At 35.8% G+C, this 19,047-nt stretch overlaps 1 protein-coding gene across 1 annotated transcript; it reads left to right on the forward strand.

Moving 5' to 3' along the window:
• The first annotated feature begins 624 nt into the window (after positions 1 to 624).
• Positions 625 to 17,209, forward strand: LOC138317270 (uncharacterized). Its single transcript, XM_069258827.1, has 5 exons — positions 625 to 988; positions 14,557 to 14,587; positions 14,933 to 15,076; positions 15,717 to 15,959; positions 16,386 to 17,209. The coding sequence occupies exons 1-5, from the start codon at positions 986 to 988 to the stop codon at positions 16,412 to 16,414; spliced, it is 450 nt and encodes a 149-aa protein (XP_069114928.1). The 5' UTR covers positions 625 to 985; the 3' UTR covers positions 16,415 to 17,209.
• Positions 17,210 to 19,047: the final 1,838 nt, after the last annotated feature.

Consider the following 19,047-nt stretch of genomic DNA (forward strand, 5'->3'; position numbering starts at 1 on the left):
TATATATGTAGATATCAAAAACAAAATTCTTAACTTAAGACTTAAATATATACCATTATTTTTAACATTTGTATTTAGAGTGAGTTGTAGCAAAGAATAGGCACGGACTATAACTGGGTATGTCTTCATAATATTGATCTGTATACAATAATGCTTATAAATACAATAGGAATGTTACTTTTGTGTGCATTTAAAGAATGCAACTTTGGTTATAATGTTGATATTTACTCTAGTTACGCAAAACAAGTTTTATGTATTTTTGGAATTATTGAAAAATAAACTACTAAAAGATATCACATCCTGTGAAAATGTCATTTTTACGACATTACTTAAATAATATCGAAAATGAGTGTACTTTTTGACGAAGAGGAATCACCGGGGTAAATCCAAATAAGGTGAATTTGAAAGAATTGAAAATGTCGACTGAACTCATTTTTCTTTCTTGTTAAAAAGTTGTTTCAGCTGTTGATACATTTCAATGCAACGTTATTTTTCACAAATATTTTTCACACGTACATCATGTAAGGAAACAATCGCGATAACTATTATATAATAGGCTTCACAAAAACGCCATTCGTTGTGTACGTACATACCTATATGTCTGTCTGAGAGCTACACATGTGGTAACGTGATACGTCAATGATGGGCAGACCGGCCCGCTAGATTGACTAGGCCTGCCGTATCTACGGTTGACAAACTCCTAGGTCTATCATTGTTGGAATAAGTTAAGAATTAGGATACATCCGGGGAACAAAGGAAAATTCTCGTGTTTTAATTCTAAAGAGGAAGTGATAGAGAGAAGGTTAAACCTGTTGTGCGGTATGCTACATATGCACCGTCATCGGGAACGTATCAGAGCGACTAGTACCCAGTGTTGTGGGGAGAAGAGAAACATTTCCTGGCCGTGTGTAGTAGCCTGGGACGGCTGCTGCTAACCTTTCCTCTTGTCACATTCCAGCTGTGCTCTCACCATCCTCTCTTCGATATGGTAAGTCTTCTTAACGGCCCGTCACGCGACCGGTGTCATCCAGGTATCCGCGTCCTTAGACTAGGCCGCCATCTTTTATTCATTCGAACTTTGACAGAGATGTTCGCCCGTGTATCTCCTGCCCTGTTTTCTCCTCATATCGGTTTGGCGTATATCGTCAATTACCATGTTATCATACATATAGTCTACCACTGTTGGTACCTCACGTGCATGTATGTGGGCTGTATACTTGTTACACAGACCAGACTATAATACGTCATACTCCAGAGTCATGTTTTCCTCTATACTTCTATGTATATACTTTAATACACAGTTTATGGTGAAGTGACGTCACGACCTTAATGCCAAAAATGACGCTTTATTACGTCATATCAGGGCACGTTGCTTCGCATGTACACGTGTGACTTTTTACAGGTCATAGAGTCTATGTCATCCAAGTGTGACGTATTAATATTCTGTAGACATGTTATAAAGACAGTTTTTATTGACGAAAAGAAGTTTCATTTCAGCAAACTTTATAATGCATAAGCATGTTAACATATAATATCAATTTGAGATATTACTAACAAATACACTTTGTGTATTCAACTTCACTAAACCAGACTGTAAATACTATATTAACGCTTAATCTTAATGACACAAGCCCCAAAATATTTCCGTAAAATATAAAACAGGCTACTTCACATGCATTCACAGTGAAATGAAAGTAACTTCAATCTTGTAACTTCACAACACAACTTTCATGTTAATGCATAATATGCTTACAGAAAAACAAGATCTGCCCACATGCTTCCTTAGAAAATGATGCTCCTTTGCTAATAACCTACTTTTATATTATTATGATTATCAATCACATCACACGAAGAATCTGGCCTTGATCGTGTGACTAACATGCAAGGTACAACAGCTCCATCAACAGAGGAATGCCGCCCACTATTACCATGGCGATGTGTAGGGGTGCAATTCCAAACACAACGCGCATGCGTGCTAGCACGAACAGTGTGCAAGTTTTGTGCTATTGCTGAGTCTTAATGAGTACATGTACGTGCATTCTTACAAACCGTAGTAATTGACTGGTATGTTCTATGAGGCTGAGTTTATCCCTTCCATTATTTCCCGTCCTGCCTTTAGTATACATGTATTAAATGTAAGGTTTAGAAGTTTGAAGGCCGTCATTCCTTTTCTATGTTTGTGCCGAGTGTAGAGTGTCTTACGTACCATCTTGAACCATTTTCAGCGTTTTACCTCTTTGGTAACCACAATTATTTAGTAATTTTAAGCGTTTATCCTAACTGTTGAACCATTTTCAGCGTTTTACCTTTAGAGCTGTCGTAACTGTTGAACCATTTTCAGCGTTTTACCTCTTTGTTACCATAATTATTTTGTAATTTTAAGCGTTTATCCTAACTGTTGAACCATTTTCAGCGTTTTACTTTTAGAGCTGTGGTAACTGTTGAACCATTTTCAGCGTTTATACTTGTACAACTCCAACTGTTTTACTTGTACAGCTATCCTACTTGTACAGCTATCTTAACTGTTTAACAATGTTCAACGTTTTACTTGTACAGCAATCCAAAATGTTTAACCATTTTCAACGTTTTTACTTGTACAACTCCAACTGTTTAACCATTTTCAGCGTTTTACTTGTACAACTATCCTAACTGTTCAACCATTTTCTGCGTTTTACTTGTACAATTATCCTAACTGTTGAACCATTTTCAGCGTTTTTACTTGTACACTTCCAACTGTTTTACCATTTTTAGCGTTTTACTTGTACAGCTATCCTAACTGTTAAACCATTTTCAGCGTTTCACCTCTTTGGTTACCATAATTATTTAGTCATTTTAAGCGTTTATCCTAACTGTTAAACTATTTCCAGCGTTTTACTTTTAGAACTGTCGTAAGTGTTGAACCATTTTCGTCGTTTTACCTCTTTGGTTACCATAATTATTTAGCAATTTTAAGCGTTTATCCTAACTGTTGAACCATTTTCAGCGATTTACTTATAGAGCTGTCGTAACTGTTTAACCATTTTCAGCGTTTTACTTGTACAGCTATCCTAACTATTTAACCATTTTCAGCGTTTTACTTGTACAGCTATCCTAACTATTTAACCATTTTCAGCGTTTTTACTTGTACACCTCCAACTGTTTAACCATTTTCAGCGTTTTACTTGTACAGCTATCTTAACTGTTTAACAATGTTCAACGTTTTACTTGTACAGCAATCCTAACTGTTTAACCATTTTCAGAGTTTTTACTTGTACAATTATCCTTACTGTTTTACCATTTTCAGCGTGTTTACTTGTACAACTCCAACTGTTTAACCATTTTCAGCGTTTTACTTGTAGAGCTATCCTAACTATTTTACCATTTTCAGCGTTTTACTTGTACAGCTATCCTAACTGTTTAACCATTTTCAGCGTTTTGTCCCTATGGTTATCATTAGTGTTGACCCAGGTACTACTCTTGTTTAACCATATCTGTCTGATCTAGTCCCTTTTCCCTAATTATAGGGTAGTATCCATTATTGACAAAAATAAAATCTTAAATCATAATGATATATTCATAGTTATTTTCCTTGCACAATATATAGTCTTTTAATTGTGTCGCCTCATCTTAGAATGACACTTTTTGGAATAAGATTAAAATAAAGGTGAATCATCACATACTGTATTCAAATTTCAGATACATGTTTCTGGCTTACTAAGTTGCTTCGCCTAACCATTTGCTTTCTAGCCCAGCTTCCGTTATGCTGATTACACGTTTACATGTCTTGACACGTATTCTCATCCTGTTAGCTGTTGTTCCCCACCTTCGACCCTTTCCACACACGTATTCTCATCCTGTTAGCTGTTGTTCCCCACCTTCGACCCTTTCCACACACTATTATCATCCTGTTAGCTGTTGTTCCCCACCTTCGACCCTTTCCACACACTATTATCATCCTGTTAGCTGTTCTTCCCCACCTTCGACCCTTTCCACACACTATTATCATCCTGTTAGCTGTTGTTCCCCACCTTCGACCCTTTCCACACACTATTATCATCCTGTTAGCTGTTGTTCCCCACCTTCGACCCTTTCCACACACTATTATCATCCTGTTAGCTGTTGTTCCCCACCTTCGACCCTTTCCACACACTATTATCATCCTGTTAGCTGTTGTTCCCCACCTTCGACCCTTTCCACACACGTATTCTCATCCTGTTAGCTGTTGTTCCCCACCTTCGACCCTTTCCACACACTATTATCATCCTGTTAGCTGTTGTTCCCCACCTTCGACCCTCTCCACACACTATTATCATCCTGTTAGCTGTTGTTCCCCACCTTCGACCCTTTCCACACACTATTATCATCCTGTTAGCTGTTGTTCCCCACCTTCGACCCTTTCCACACACTATTATCATCCTGTTAGCTGTTGTTCCCCACCTTCGACCCTTTCCACACACTATTATCATCCTGTTAGCTGTTGTTCCCCACCTTCGACCCTTTCCACACACTATTTTCATCCTGTTAGCTGTTGTTCCCCACCTTCGACCCTCTCCACACACTTATTATCATGCACACACTATTATTACATGACTATGCATACTTATTTATTTATTTTCTTTTATATGAATAAATACATCCGGATTTTCAAAAGCATACACAAGACCTTTAATCATTACTTTACTTCTATTACGTTAATCTGATTCTTGAAGCTATTTTGTTTTATTTGGGTACCTTTCTTTGCTTACACGCCTGGACCTAAGCGTCCATGGAAACTTGCAAAATTAATCAAAGAATTCACAAGTTTAGTAATGCATTCCTCTAAAAATGAATTTCATTTTAGTTTGGATTTGATGAAACAATACTTTGAAGATAGGTGTTTAAAAATGTTACAACAGCTAACAGGATGATAATAGTGTGTGGAAAGGGTCGAAGGTGGGGAACAACAGCTAACAGGATGATAATAGTGTGTGGAAAGGGTCGAAGGTGGGGAACAACAGCTAACAGGATGATAATAGTGTGTGGAAAGGGTCGAAGGTGGGGAACAACAGCTAACAGGATGATAATAGTGTGTGGAGAGGGTCGAAGGTGGGGAACAACAGCTAACAGGATGATAATAGTGTGTGGAAAGGGTCGAAGGTGGGGAACAACAGCTAACAGGATGATAATAGTGTGTGGAAAGGGTCGAAGGTGGGGAACAACAGCTAACAGGATGATAATAGTGTGTGGAGAGGGTCGAAGGTGGGGAACAACAGCTAACAGGATGATAATAGTGTGTGGAAAGGGTCGAAGGTGGGGAACAACAGCTAACAGGATGAGAATACGTGTGTGGAAAGGGTCGAAGGTGGGGAACAACAGCTAACAGGATGATAATAGTGTGTGGAAAGGGTCGAAGGTGGGGAACAACAGCTAACAGGATGATAATAGTGTGTGGAAAGGGTCGAAGGTGGGGAACAACAGCTAACAGGATGATAATAGTGTGTGGAAAGGGTCGAAGGTGGGGAAGAACAGCTAACAGGATGATAATAGTGTGTGGAAAGGGTCGAAGGTGGGGAACAACAGCTAACAGGATGATAATAGTGTGTGGAAAGGGTCGAAGGTGGGGAACAACAGCTAACAGGATGATAATAGTGTGTGGAAAGGGTCGAAGGTGGGGAACAACAGCTAACAGGATGAGAATACGTGTGTGGAAAGGGTCGAAGGTGGGGAAGAACAGCTAACAGGATGATAATAGTGTGTGGAAAGGGTCGAAGGTGGGGAAGAACAGCTAACAGGATGATAATAGTGTGTGGAAAGGGTCGAAGGTGGGGAACAACAGCTAACAGGATGATAATAGTGTGTGGAAAGGGTCGAAGGTGGGGAACAACAGCTAACAGGATGATAATAGTGTGTGGAAAGGGAGTTCGAAGGTGGGAACAACAGCTAACAGGATGAGAATACGTGTGTGGAAAGGGTCGAAGGTGGGGAAGAACAGCTAACAGGATGATAATAGTGTGTGGAAAGGGTCGAAGGTGGGGAACAACAGCTAACAGGATGATAATAGTGTGTGGAAAGGGTCGAAGGTGGGGAACAACAGCTAACAGGATGATAATAGTGTGTGGAAAGGGTCGAAGGTGGGGAACAACAGCTAACAGGATGATAATACGTGTGTGGAAAGGGTCGAAGGTGGGGAATAACAGCTAACAGGATGATAATAGTGTGTGGAAAGGGTCGAAGGTGGGGAACAACAGCTAACAGGATGATAATAGTGTGTGGAAAGGGTCGAAGGTGGGGAATAACAGCTAACAGGATGATAATAGTGTGTGGAGAGGGTCGAAGGTGGGGAACAACAGCTAACAGGATGATAATAGTGTGTGGAAAGGGTCGAAGGTGGGGAACAGGTGTTTAAAAATGTTACACCACTGAAGAATGGTATTTTTCTCTTTTAAAAATAAGAGCAGACAAAATAATATTTTACTTCAGTTACAAACTTTACTTACTTTACACCATTATCACAATTGAAACGTTTAAGCTTCTCATGTAACATCAAGATAAAAAGTATCATAAAATAACGAATTGCTTGCCAAAAAAAGTCTATGACACTATGGCCTAAACTGATCGAGCATCCAGCAAAAGCAAAAACAGGTTATTTCATATAATTTTTTAATCAGACATTCATTTATATTATCAAACACCGATTATTGTTCAAATGATAAGTATCGTTTATGCTCTGTGTTGGAGCATCTTTGAGAAAATCTGACTATTTGCCCAGATGGTTGACCTGTAAACCTGTTAATCAACTAGACGCCTGTTAACTACATTAACGTAGGCCTAAGGTTGAACAATGACTAATAATGTGTAGAAAGTAAGACCGATATATGATGGCGTGTATATAGGGAGCATCAGTACTACTGACCTTGGGAGCATCAGTACTTAACCTAACAATGTAAATCAAAATACAAATTGTATATGTGATAAAGTGAACTTTCTTAGTAAGATGACATATCTATTTTTCACTATTTTAAATAGTACTCTCAATATGTTTATAAATTATGTCAAAAAGTTTTTGTAATTTGAACATCATGCTTGTTGATAGACTACCGATCGCTTTATAACATCACGTTTATAATATGTGATATCCATACATCCGATTTGATACACATATGTTTGGTTGTGTAATTGAATCATTTTGTGTTCCTTATCATATGCTGCAAGTTTACATTTTTAATCAGTGTTTAGCATACTGTATATGTTTGTGAATTGAAAAAAATAACATTGCATTTTGGTCTTGTATTGTTCTTGATTAGCATTGGTAAACATTTCCATCTTATCTCTGAAGCTCCCTGTCCGGCTAATTAATATCTTAAGTTTTTTGCATAGTTATATTCATATCATCTCATTCTATCATGCGAATGTCTTACCTTTCATTTGAATTACGTTTAAAATTATGCTTAAACTTTTTTCTTAAATTCGATTTTTGCGCATTTATCACACTAATATCCTCTATTCACATAGCATGAAGCATCAGTTTTCGCATTATTTACAATTTCAAACAGGTAATTATCAATAATCTCTGATAACTAATTTTTAATTTCTTCGCGTGAATTGCACGTGAAATTCACGCGAGAAAATATTGCCTGTGTACTGAATGTCGTTTCCCATTAAAACAAACTTTCGTTCTGGTCTTTTTAACGTTTTGTCTATTACTCAGTTAACTTCTTCATATGGTATGAATCATACACCTTTTAATACTTTTATTGTTAAATTAACCGGGCAAGATAGTCATATGTAAAGATGAGACACATTACACTTATCAACAGTGCAAGGAGAAATAATGCAGCCAAAAGAAACACTGTTTTAGCTAGTTCAGAGGATCAGGGTTTTTCTTGCCCATATTTGACCGATTTTTATTTTTTGATGAACAAAATGTCTTATTTCACACGTGTGACATGTGTAGAAATGCTTTTGGAAACAGCGATATCTTGGTGCTCGACTCATTAAAATACGTGTAACAGTTGACTCTGAAATCGAGCACCCACCATAATATCACTACTACAGAGTAAACTTTCCTTGTAGGTGGATCGGGTTTTGTGTTAATTTCATGACTTGTTATACAACATTTTGTCGGTCAGTCATACGCATATATAATAGAATACTGACGTTCAAAACAAGTGAACAACATCTTTTTCTGCCTTTTAGTTTATTATAACATATTGATTTACCGACCATTTGAATACAGAATCTGTCTCACGGTACCAATGCATCACACTTACCAACATAAACATACATTATCATGCTCAGTCATGGTTTGAGAATAGGCTTTGCATTACTGACTGTGAATGATTTAGCTATTCATTAAGGATGGGATTTGTTCTAAGGAATTTATTTGACCAGGCTATACAAAATTCAACATTCAACAGTGATGGATGTGCACGCTCCTCTCAAATAAATATCCCTAATGACCATTTGATGGAGATTGGTGATAGTCGGGGTATGCCCGCATGGCTAAATTATTGAGTGACGTAACTCCTTATATAGCAAACAGTAGACACAAGGCCAAATTATTTGCTTCACTGCAGCTTTATGTATTTAGGTTCAAAGTTAAATAGACCCAACAGAACGAGCTCGCATATTAATGGCAAAGGCATTGGACTTTCATACCATACCACGATCTCTTCGTTCATAATTCTTCAGTCTATCTATGTGAATTCGCTACAGATCTCTTCAATACGATACAGATGGTCAATCCACACAGTGTTGCGTGTGTGACCTATAAGAAAGTTCACGTTTTATTATTCGATTACCTAACTTGTGGAGTTGTGGAGACTCAGCTTTGATATTCTGATTAAGAACGGCCCGAACATTTTTCCGGCACCGCTTCTCAAAGCTCTTTTATTGAATAGACAGCTAGGGTGTATATCTGTACACAAAAACGTAACAGGATCATTTGACTTGGGGAAAGTTAATAGATTCATAAGAAACTAAAACTTTTGTTTTTCCTTGGAACAATGAGGGAGGAAAGCTTAGACGATGTTGTTTTCCCGAGGAGCATACAAAAACTGAAGTGTTTCTGTTTACATATTGCACAAATTAAGGATTATATGGAAAGTTGGTCTTACTAAGGTGCTCCGACATATGCCTTGGAGGAAATTATGTGAAAATCACAACATTTAACAAGTTAATAAGCTTGTTCCCAATCTATGATTCGTTTGAAAAAGGAATTGGAGTACACCGCTCTATTGATCACATGGCATATATCTATCTAAGGATAACTTCAGAGGACATGTATCCACGTTTGCAGTATAAATTCGTAATCATGTGTATTTTATGAAGATATTTTACAGAACTATTTTCTTTTCATTATTTTATATAAAAAATCCTTAAATGGGTAACCAAATATGGAAACATAAAGTAAAAACTTTTTTTCTGATGTAGCCACCGAGAGGAGTAGTTAGTTTCCAAAACTCATGAAGAGCGAACACATCTACAAAACTGAAATCCGTTTTTGTTTCGGTCAAGTGCCGATATAGATATTTTGATTTGATGAAAATGGGATCCCAGTTATCGACGACAATAAAGGTTTGGTATATCTTCTGATATTCTATATTTCATATCATTTATATAATTATGTCATAAGATAATTTATTTTATCATTAGAAAAGTATAAATATATATATAAATTTAAAAAAAAAAAAAAAAAAATGAAAATATGTACAATGTTTTGCAGTTCATACAAATATGCCAATGCAATAGAACTAATGAAGGTCTTGTATACATAACGGAAACATATTGGTTGGTAATTAGCAGTGAATATATTGTCTTCAGCTGGCTGAACGCTAATTCCTGAGTGATTTGGTTAGTACAGAAGCTTTGTAGATAATGAGGTATTGTTCATTATTACTAATTTAGAGCTCAGCGTCCATGGAGAGAATAACTCTGTGTGTAGTAAGCACAAAAAAAATCGGAATAGTGGATTGTGCACAGATTGGTGTTGAAAGTGCTGACAATTACAGCAATACCAAATGTAACATAATATCACATAATTGTATTGAAGATTTGGGTATTGATGGTGCATTCAGCATGTTCGGTACCATTCAGATACGATACTGTTCTCTGTAATATATTTCTTCCTGTTTCAGTCGACCTAACAGATTAATATTCACTACGTTTGGCGTGACAATAGCATGCTTTGTATTCCAAAGTGATTTTTAGTTTTCATCTTTACTATAATTTGGTTATCTCTTTCCTAAATTAGGGATAAAAGCATTATATATGGTCGTTTCGTTAACGATATCTTAATAGCAGTCGTTGAAAAATCTAATATACCTGTTAAGTCTTACCAGCAATCCTGATCACGTTATTGAAACCTGTTGTTCCTCTTACTTTTAATCTATTTCTGAAATAACATCATTAATATTCCATAGGTTTCTTATATTATCAACAAATATTTGACAAATGTCAATTATTGTTAATATGATTCAAACAAAACATAATATTTACCTGTGACATCGCGTAATACTTACTCAGTGGCTCTCGATATTATATCTCTTTAACTTCAGTCTGATTTTGACCAGAAATATGATATTAACGACAGACGATGTGGTTCTGGAATAATGTAAACTAGAATATCATATTTAGATCAGACTATTTTCAACAAAGCATGCTTAAAATTATATAAAAGGAGGCTAGTTATATGGTTAAAGTTTTGATTATGCCGTTATGACCTGTTTTGGCGTTAACTGTGCGATATTATAAGTGGTAAATACAATGGGTTTTTTATTACTTAAACGTCCTGTTAATAGCCAGGGTCATATAAGGATGTGGCAGATTTGTTGGTCAATGAAAGCCGGAGTACCCGGAGAAAAACCATCGATCAGCGGTCAGTACCTGGCAAATGCCCTACATGGGATTCGAACCCGCATCCCAGAGGTGGAGGGCTTTTGGAAATATGTCGGGACATCTTAACCACTCGGCCACCGCGGCCCCAATAAGTGTTTACTGACTTAAAAACATGTTTTAACAAATTATTACGAATATGGTCATGTCTACGTAACATAATTCTTTATTCAAGTAAATTGTTTGAACAAATGACCACACTTGCTAATGACCGAATACAAAAAACATGTGTTTGTATTCTTAAAGATGCTCCACCGCCGACAGAGCATAAATGATACCATTCATTTTAACAATAAGTGATGTTTAATTATGTATATATGTGTCTAATTATCACAGATATATATATATATATATATATAATAATTAATTTTTGCTTTTGGTTCTTGTGCAATCAGTTCTCTCTTCCATATAGGGCATAAAGTGACATGGACATTATTTTTAATATTTCCATCTTAATAGTGAGCTGAAACTTTTCAACGACGCTACTGGTGTAAAGTTAGTAACTTTTGTAGCTGAGGAAATACGATTTTTTCTCCTTTTGTCGATAGAGAGAAAATACCACTCGTTAACGCTGTAGCATCTGTAAGCAACATGTTGGTATTGATAGATAAGGAAATGGTACCAGTACATAGCACACAGTAACGCTTCATTAACGACTTGCCTCAAAAATATTGTAAAGCTGTTGAATTTCTAGAGGAGGAAAATTGTTTTATCATTCTTTCTCTATTATCCGTCTATTTTTAGGTTCGTTGGCCGCGAATAAAAGCAAATATACAGTACGGAGTCGTACATTCTTTCCATCCTGCTTCGTTCACCTGTCAATGTTACATTAACAAGCAGAATAGGTTTAATCACGCAACCGAATCACTTGGTCAGGAGCCTTAGAATCGTATCTATACACTTACACCTATAGAATATATTTCCCTGGAATACTAGCGCCAGCTGAAATGACTTGTTTGAAACAAAGTGATTGATTTCTTTTCGCTCAACATTAAGTCTGTAACAATTCTCTGTGGCACTCAGTCAGATGTTTTTTGTCTGGAAAGTATGAACTTAACACATGGCAATAGCATCATTTGTATTTGTCGAAATGTTGGCATCAACGACTGCGACTTATATACAGGTATATATCATGATTCCTTATATAAATTCAAACCCATTTCAAACCAGATAAAACATATACAGGCCAATGGATTACCATACCCTTAATATGAAATAACCCTTATGACGTCACAATTGTACTAGTGATCACGAAAAATGGCTGTCCAAATGGCTGTTTCGTATCTGACGATAGTTAGTATTTTATAAAGATGCAAACTATCTTGGGATTTCATCATAAAATTGTAGTGACTTAAATTCATGTTGAAATTGCCTCTGTCAAACTAGCATTTATATCGGCTATGAATGCCAACTAAAAGATGCTCAATACTTAAATAATCAATCGTGTGTAAATTATTATGTAATCTAACTTGCAAATCCCTTTATTCGAACTCTGTCTAACTTATTCACTGTCCATATTGAATCATCATATCTATAACGATATAAGCTCTTGTTGTGGTCATATGTTAATTAAGTTTTTAATCGTAATCGTCATATTTAATATAACCATTATATTTTATGTCCGGAAATATAACATATAATCCAGCAGCCACTGGTAAATGCCATGCACAACCACGTGCATTACAACAAGTAGGTGTAGTATGTATAGTGGGTGTGTAGTCTTTATGAAGCTCTAGAGTAATTGTCTGCTAGATCCACAGCTTTGTCCCGTGCATACCATGTAATTACTATACATTTTGCACATGCATAACCGTGAACAGGCTTTCCAATGACAGGTTGATAAATCCATCTTAGTTGGACAATTTTCGTATGGACTCTTTCATATCGCTATGATGTGCTGTTCCTTCGTTGGGCAGGACAGCTGCTCCGCCGTGTAATTAAGTCCCTACAGTGTACCGAGGCTTGGTTTAGATCGTAGTGTTAGAGCTGAGGGGAAGTGTGTGTGGGGTTGGGGATTGAAAAGCACTGCGGTAAATAAGTACATGTGTAGCTAATGAATGCATTGTCAATATACACGTGGATACCAATTCTTTACGCCGATAGCACAAACACACACGTTTAGCTTAGTAACACACTTTGTATTACGTGTACATCCACAAGTTTGTATAGCAATGTTTACTATACACAATTTTACAAATCAAACGATAAACCCAATAGCAAAATAATCACTAACGCACAATTTCATAGTTAAAGGTAAGAACTGATATTTTCTGGCCAGATCGTTACGTTTGGATTCAGTGAATAAATCCATCCGAAAAAATGCAAACTTGAAAACCTCCCATGTAACTGATTCAGCAACACATATGTCATGCTCTCTATGAAGGGGTGTAATGTATTCGAAACTTTCTAATAGCTACATGCATTTTCAGAGTGTTGTTTTCGTTCCTTGTTTGCATAACATGTATGTGACCAGGTGATGTGTGACGTCCGGTGACTCTGAGGTATACTTATGTGATACGGCAGCCACCCAAAACGTAAACATTCACACTCGTAACAAATTGCATGCAGGGAACGCCTTGAATTACCTGGCTGTTAATGGGACGTTATGCTCAATCAATCACACATGCTTCTTTATTCTTACATGCTGCAAATAGTGAAAGCAATCAAGTTACCATACAAGAATATACCTTTGATAAAATTCATTGCCCAAAAAGCATCTTCGAACAACTTACAAGTTTTCCATTTTGTCTAAACTGAAACCAATGAAGGCCCCGTGAAAGTTATAAAATATGCTGTATGAACGAAGGCATACGAGCAAAACAGTTTCTGCCAATGAATATGCTGTTTGTTCTTTAGCTACAGCCTGCAGTCTATTACAGAGGAAAATGCACTTTTAATGCGTAAACGTATTGGCATTTACGTGTGGTACATCTGGTGGCAGTCTGGTCGTCTTACTATTAAGACTTCTGTATCTATATATAAGGTTTGGTTTATGTGGTAGAAATACGACATAAAAGACGATAACCATAGCCTGAATAATAAGACATCCATTGGACATCGTAATTATGTTCTATTCTGTTTTCTGTGTGGGCGTTTTACAAAGCAGGTCGTAAAAGAAAACGCTTATATTTTTTATATATAGATCATAAGTTGCCATTCTTTGGTAGTAGGACAGACCGAGCACTTATAAACATGGAGAGAATCGTCTTTGATGATTTCTCCGCCTTGCTCTCAAAATTGATTCTGATGTTTGTTAAGATTTTGACCGCAAACATACAAGAAATCCAGCATGTATCTGTAACCTTACAAGGACGGATATAAATAAATTAAATGCATTTCATTGCATCTGTCCCTAGAATCCTTCCAGGTGAACGTTGCTGGCTAGCTAAAGGTGTTAGAAATGCTTGGTTGTTCATAAAGAATTTTGTATCCTTATATAGAATCGTAATTTTTAACAATGCTTATTGTTCTATGACTTTACTACTGGTCAAATACAGTGTACATAATAAGTAAATTTAAAGTAGACTAACGAAAACGAGCGACAGAGAATGGCATTCGATCGTAAAAGGTGATTTTGACTCAAATGCAAATGCATATAATGATAGCAAAATGACTCTAAATAATGTTGAACTGAAATACACGTATACTCATCCTGATATACGGACAGTGTGTGTCAAGAATTGTAATATCCTATTTTCGTTTCAGGCAGACAAAGTAACAGATGAAACTTTGAAAGGTAAATAATTACTCTTATCAAAATAAACAATACACTTAAAATGAGTGTCTTTAATCACCATCACTTTTCAACCGATCTTCATTATTGTCTTTGTTTCAAGACACATAGACTGGCCACCAGTCACTGGAATCTTTAAAAAATCACTATAATTTGGCTTATTCTATTTTTATCTCTGTGACATATCTGATTCTAGACTAAATTTCAAGCTAGGGGAAGATAATTTAGCATTAGAATTCTGCTGAGAAAATCTTATCAGTAGCTTAGGTTCTGGTGGTTGTCAACAAGACAACACGAACACTAAAACATTGAATCAAAACATTATTAATCTTTCTTTTTCTTTTGCAGAATGGCGAGAAGCGTTTTCAATGTTTGACAAAAATGGCGACGGTCATATAAACAGCACAGAGCTAGGGACTGTAATGAGGTCACTAGGACAAGCGCCCACCGACGAGGACCTCTTAAAGATCATCCACGATGCCGACAATGACGGTAATACTATCGAATTAGTTCAAGACTGCCTCAAATTCAAACGATTTATAACCAATTTTTCTTGCAAAGTTTGAATATTTCCGTGTGTTATGCTTAACATTTGAGATAACGACGTTGGCATATTTGGTATATCATTTAACTATATCTAAGAACGTTTTTTTAATGGGTACAAGTATGATGCGGTTAGGAAATACGTTCATTATGTCAATAAATAACCATCATGTGTCATATTGTGTTTCCTTGATACTAGTACATTCTGTATGTCATAATTACATAACACACAATGTATCATATGCACTATGTGTTGTTGATCCAAAGGTTTAATTTGAATTTTTCTGTTGAAATGGTACTCCGTTGGTGGTACTTATATAATAGTATGCAATCTACAAACTTGACCGTCATTGACATATTTTTGGACGGTAAGCAAAACAAAGGAAATCAATTATTTTTGTTTATTTTTAGCCAATGTGTTTTCTGGTAAGAATAACACCGCTGATATTTATAGTGATCTATGTTTAGACCACATTTGGTCACATCATGTCTGTTATCATCGTACTTTTATATTATTTTATCCGCATGTTGTCAATGTCTTAAATGCGTATATGATTTTGTCGCCATTTCTTGTTTTATTCCAACGCAGGCAGTGGAACGGTAGACTTTGACGAGTTTGTGGAAATGATGATTAGGTTTATGAAAAACATTGACCCAGAAACGGAAATGAGGGACGCATTTAAAGTGTTTGATAAAGACGGGAATGGATTCATTAGTGCAACGGAGTTAAGATATGTAATGACCAACCTCGGGGAACGCCTTTCGGAGGAGGAGGTGGACGAAATGATCAAAGAAGCGGACATTGATGGAGATGGACAAGTAAACTATGAAGGTAAGTCGAACTCACTTAACTCGAAGTCTAGAATCTCGGAATGTATTATAATATCGACATAAGCGTTGTTAGCCATCAGGAAAATTCTGATTTTGAGATAACAAAGGGAAATAGATACATAATACCATCAAATTTGTTTCTTTCAACTTTTATTGTAATAAGATATTAACAAAGCCGAGAAAGCGACATAATCGTCATGACGTTTGCTAAATGCGCGTTCTTTCATCACTGTCCACCCAAATCAATGATGGTAGTAAAGATATTCATCCATTTCCTCGTTTCTATCTATTACAAATTTGGTCGATTCTTGTTACAAGAATGTTTCTGTTAAATACGTTTATATATTCCAGTTTTTATTATCAGTTTAACAGAAGTTTTCCCTACTTTTTTTGTAATAAATTAAATTCGTTTTGGCTATATTTTCAGAATTTGTTAAAATGGTGTGTAAAAAATGAAGGAATTCAACCGATTTCGGAAAGGACAACTTATACAAGCTTCTTTCAGCTTTTACAACCATTCCATGGACATCATGCACATCCTTTACTGAAAAATGGACGAAGTGACATCATGCATTTTTTTGCAACAGAGGTCACATTTAGTGAACCATTATGGTATGTGTTTGGTATCCAAGGTTGCCGCATCATTCGCGTTAAAATTCATTTTGTCTTATAATTGTCTTCAATGGGGTTGACTTTTCCTCAAAGCTACATAAAGACAAATTTATAAGATGCTCACGATTCCTTTGTTTGACCTCTCTGTGACCTTTTGTTTCACTCATCGCTTCTTCACCGTTAACATTCATAGAAAAATACAAAAGATCACCTCGTTACCACGTTAATTCCATCTGACAATGCCGAAGCCCAGGGAACGAGGATGTGTAGTACATATTCATGTTCATTTACCCGTTGTGCCATGAAGATGTGAACCTTTGCAGACTGGTGGAGTACAAATACACATTACTTAATGTCCCACTTTAGTCATATGTATAGATATTGCTATTACTATTATGATCAATCAATCTCGTTCTCTCTGAAACCTTTGAGGATTACAAATACAAAAGCTACATGCTTGTGAATTTAAGTGCTCTTGTTTACACTATATTGATGACTGCTGTCAGATTATATATTGCATAAGACTAATTCCCCTCTAGTAACTTTTTTCTGTTTACACATCCGTAAATTAAATTATTCATTCACCGTTTTGCATTCATTAAGATCTAAAATGTAATAAAATCAAAATGAATACTCCTGTACCGACTTCAAGGCGTTTTATTTCTATAAGATGATATGTCAAAAAAGGAAAAGGAGCGACCTTTTCTACACAACCCTGTATACGGAATGGTACTAAACAAGACAAAAGGTATCCTTTTTCACCATTAACCTTTCCATGTAACATTTATAGCAGCAAGGTATAGGCTAACCTAAAAATGCTAACGAACGATACCATTTCGGAATGCAATGTTATGCTCAGATATTGCAAGATTTAGTTTTGTGTATTTTGAAAAATAAACAAAACAAAAAAACTAACAAAAAAACAACACACAAATCATAACTTTTATAAAATGAAGACTGCTTAAAAGGTTTTAAAGATTCAACGAATCAATAATTCGGGATATATAGAATAAACAGTTGGCAGTATATTGGTTTCGCTAATAATAGAATCAAGACTATGTAAACAATTATGTGTTGTTTTAAATCATTTCGTTTCAGTACAATACACGATATACCGTGTAATTTTATTCACTGGTTGCAGAAATATACTTTGATGAGAATTCTTATTCTATTCCTAAACATTTTCACCCAATTATGAAACCTTTTTGTTTGCTATTGATGCCTCAAAATGGATCTGTATAATATTAGTAACAATAACTACAAATGTTTGAATTTTATATTCTGGATCTTTACTTATGCGTCATATTTATTAGTAGGTATTTTTAACAACTTTTTTCGCCATTATGATTACATAAGAAATGTAAGATGATTGTTCGAGGCCTAAGAATCGCCTCTTGTAGATATTCCTTTAACATTCAATGAAATTTACAGGGTTCATATAAGTTTTTGTAAATGATGTAAAATGTGTTCCCGGTTTTTCCCTAGAAAATAAACATAACACACATTACCAATACTGTCTTCACATTTCCAGAAATAGGTCGACAATTACATAATATGCATGTGTATTTCCTTACAACAAACAGTAGTTTGCTTTTGTGTATGACACAGGAAATCCAGGGAACAGTTATTGATTATTCACATAAGCAATAAATAAGATATTAAAAATGGCATCGCACTCCTTTATAAGGTCCTCTCAGTCATATTTAAATCCATTGACAATTAACCTTAAATCATTTTCATCATATATTCCTATTTATATTTAGATCAATGAATACATACATAACAAGATCCCAAGAGGCACTGACGGTCACCTGAGTGCTGATACAGAAAGAGCATTGCGAAGCTGGTTCAAATCTGTAAAAAGTATTTACAAATTAAAATAATTTTTGCATTTGAACCTTCGTATTAGAATTTTTAATTTTTTGATTTTCATTTTGATATGTTACAAAACCTTAGGCTTTAAAATTCCAATTTGCTTTGCCAAAACTAAACTAGAAGTCAATCAGTATCAGTGATTTTATAAATTTCACTTTTTAATCTATAAAGATTATTTGGTTCCATCAAACCTGTGAATTCAGAAGAGTTTTGATATTTTAGCCATTTTGACCCATTTTAGTCCCGCCCCTTTGGTCCCTGGGGGTTAGCCAGGACCAATATGGAAATGGTGTTAAAATGCTTTCTCAGGCTAATAATTCTAACCTAGTTTGACTAATTTTCTATGAAAACAAAGCAAATAATGTTCCTAAATTTGTTTTTCCTATATAATCTATAGTAAATTTGACCCCCTCCCCAGGGGAAGACTTGAGATCCCAAGGCCATGAAATTCACAATATTTGTAAAGGACCTTAAGACCTTTTCATCTATGAAAAGTATTTGATTCTACCAGTTCCAGAATTTCGGAAGAAGATTTTTGAAGTTTTATCCCATTTGACCCCTTTTGGCCCCGCCTTAAGGCCCCTATGGGTCAGTCATTGAAA

The sequence above is a fragment of the Argopecten irradians genome, chromosome 3 (assembly GCF_041381155.1).
Source record: "Argopecten irradians isolate NY chromosome 3, Ai_NY, whole genome shotgun sequence".
NCBI lineage: Eukaryota > Metazoa > Mollusca > Bivalvia > Pectinida > Pectinidae > Argopecten > Argopecten irradians.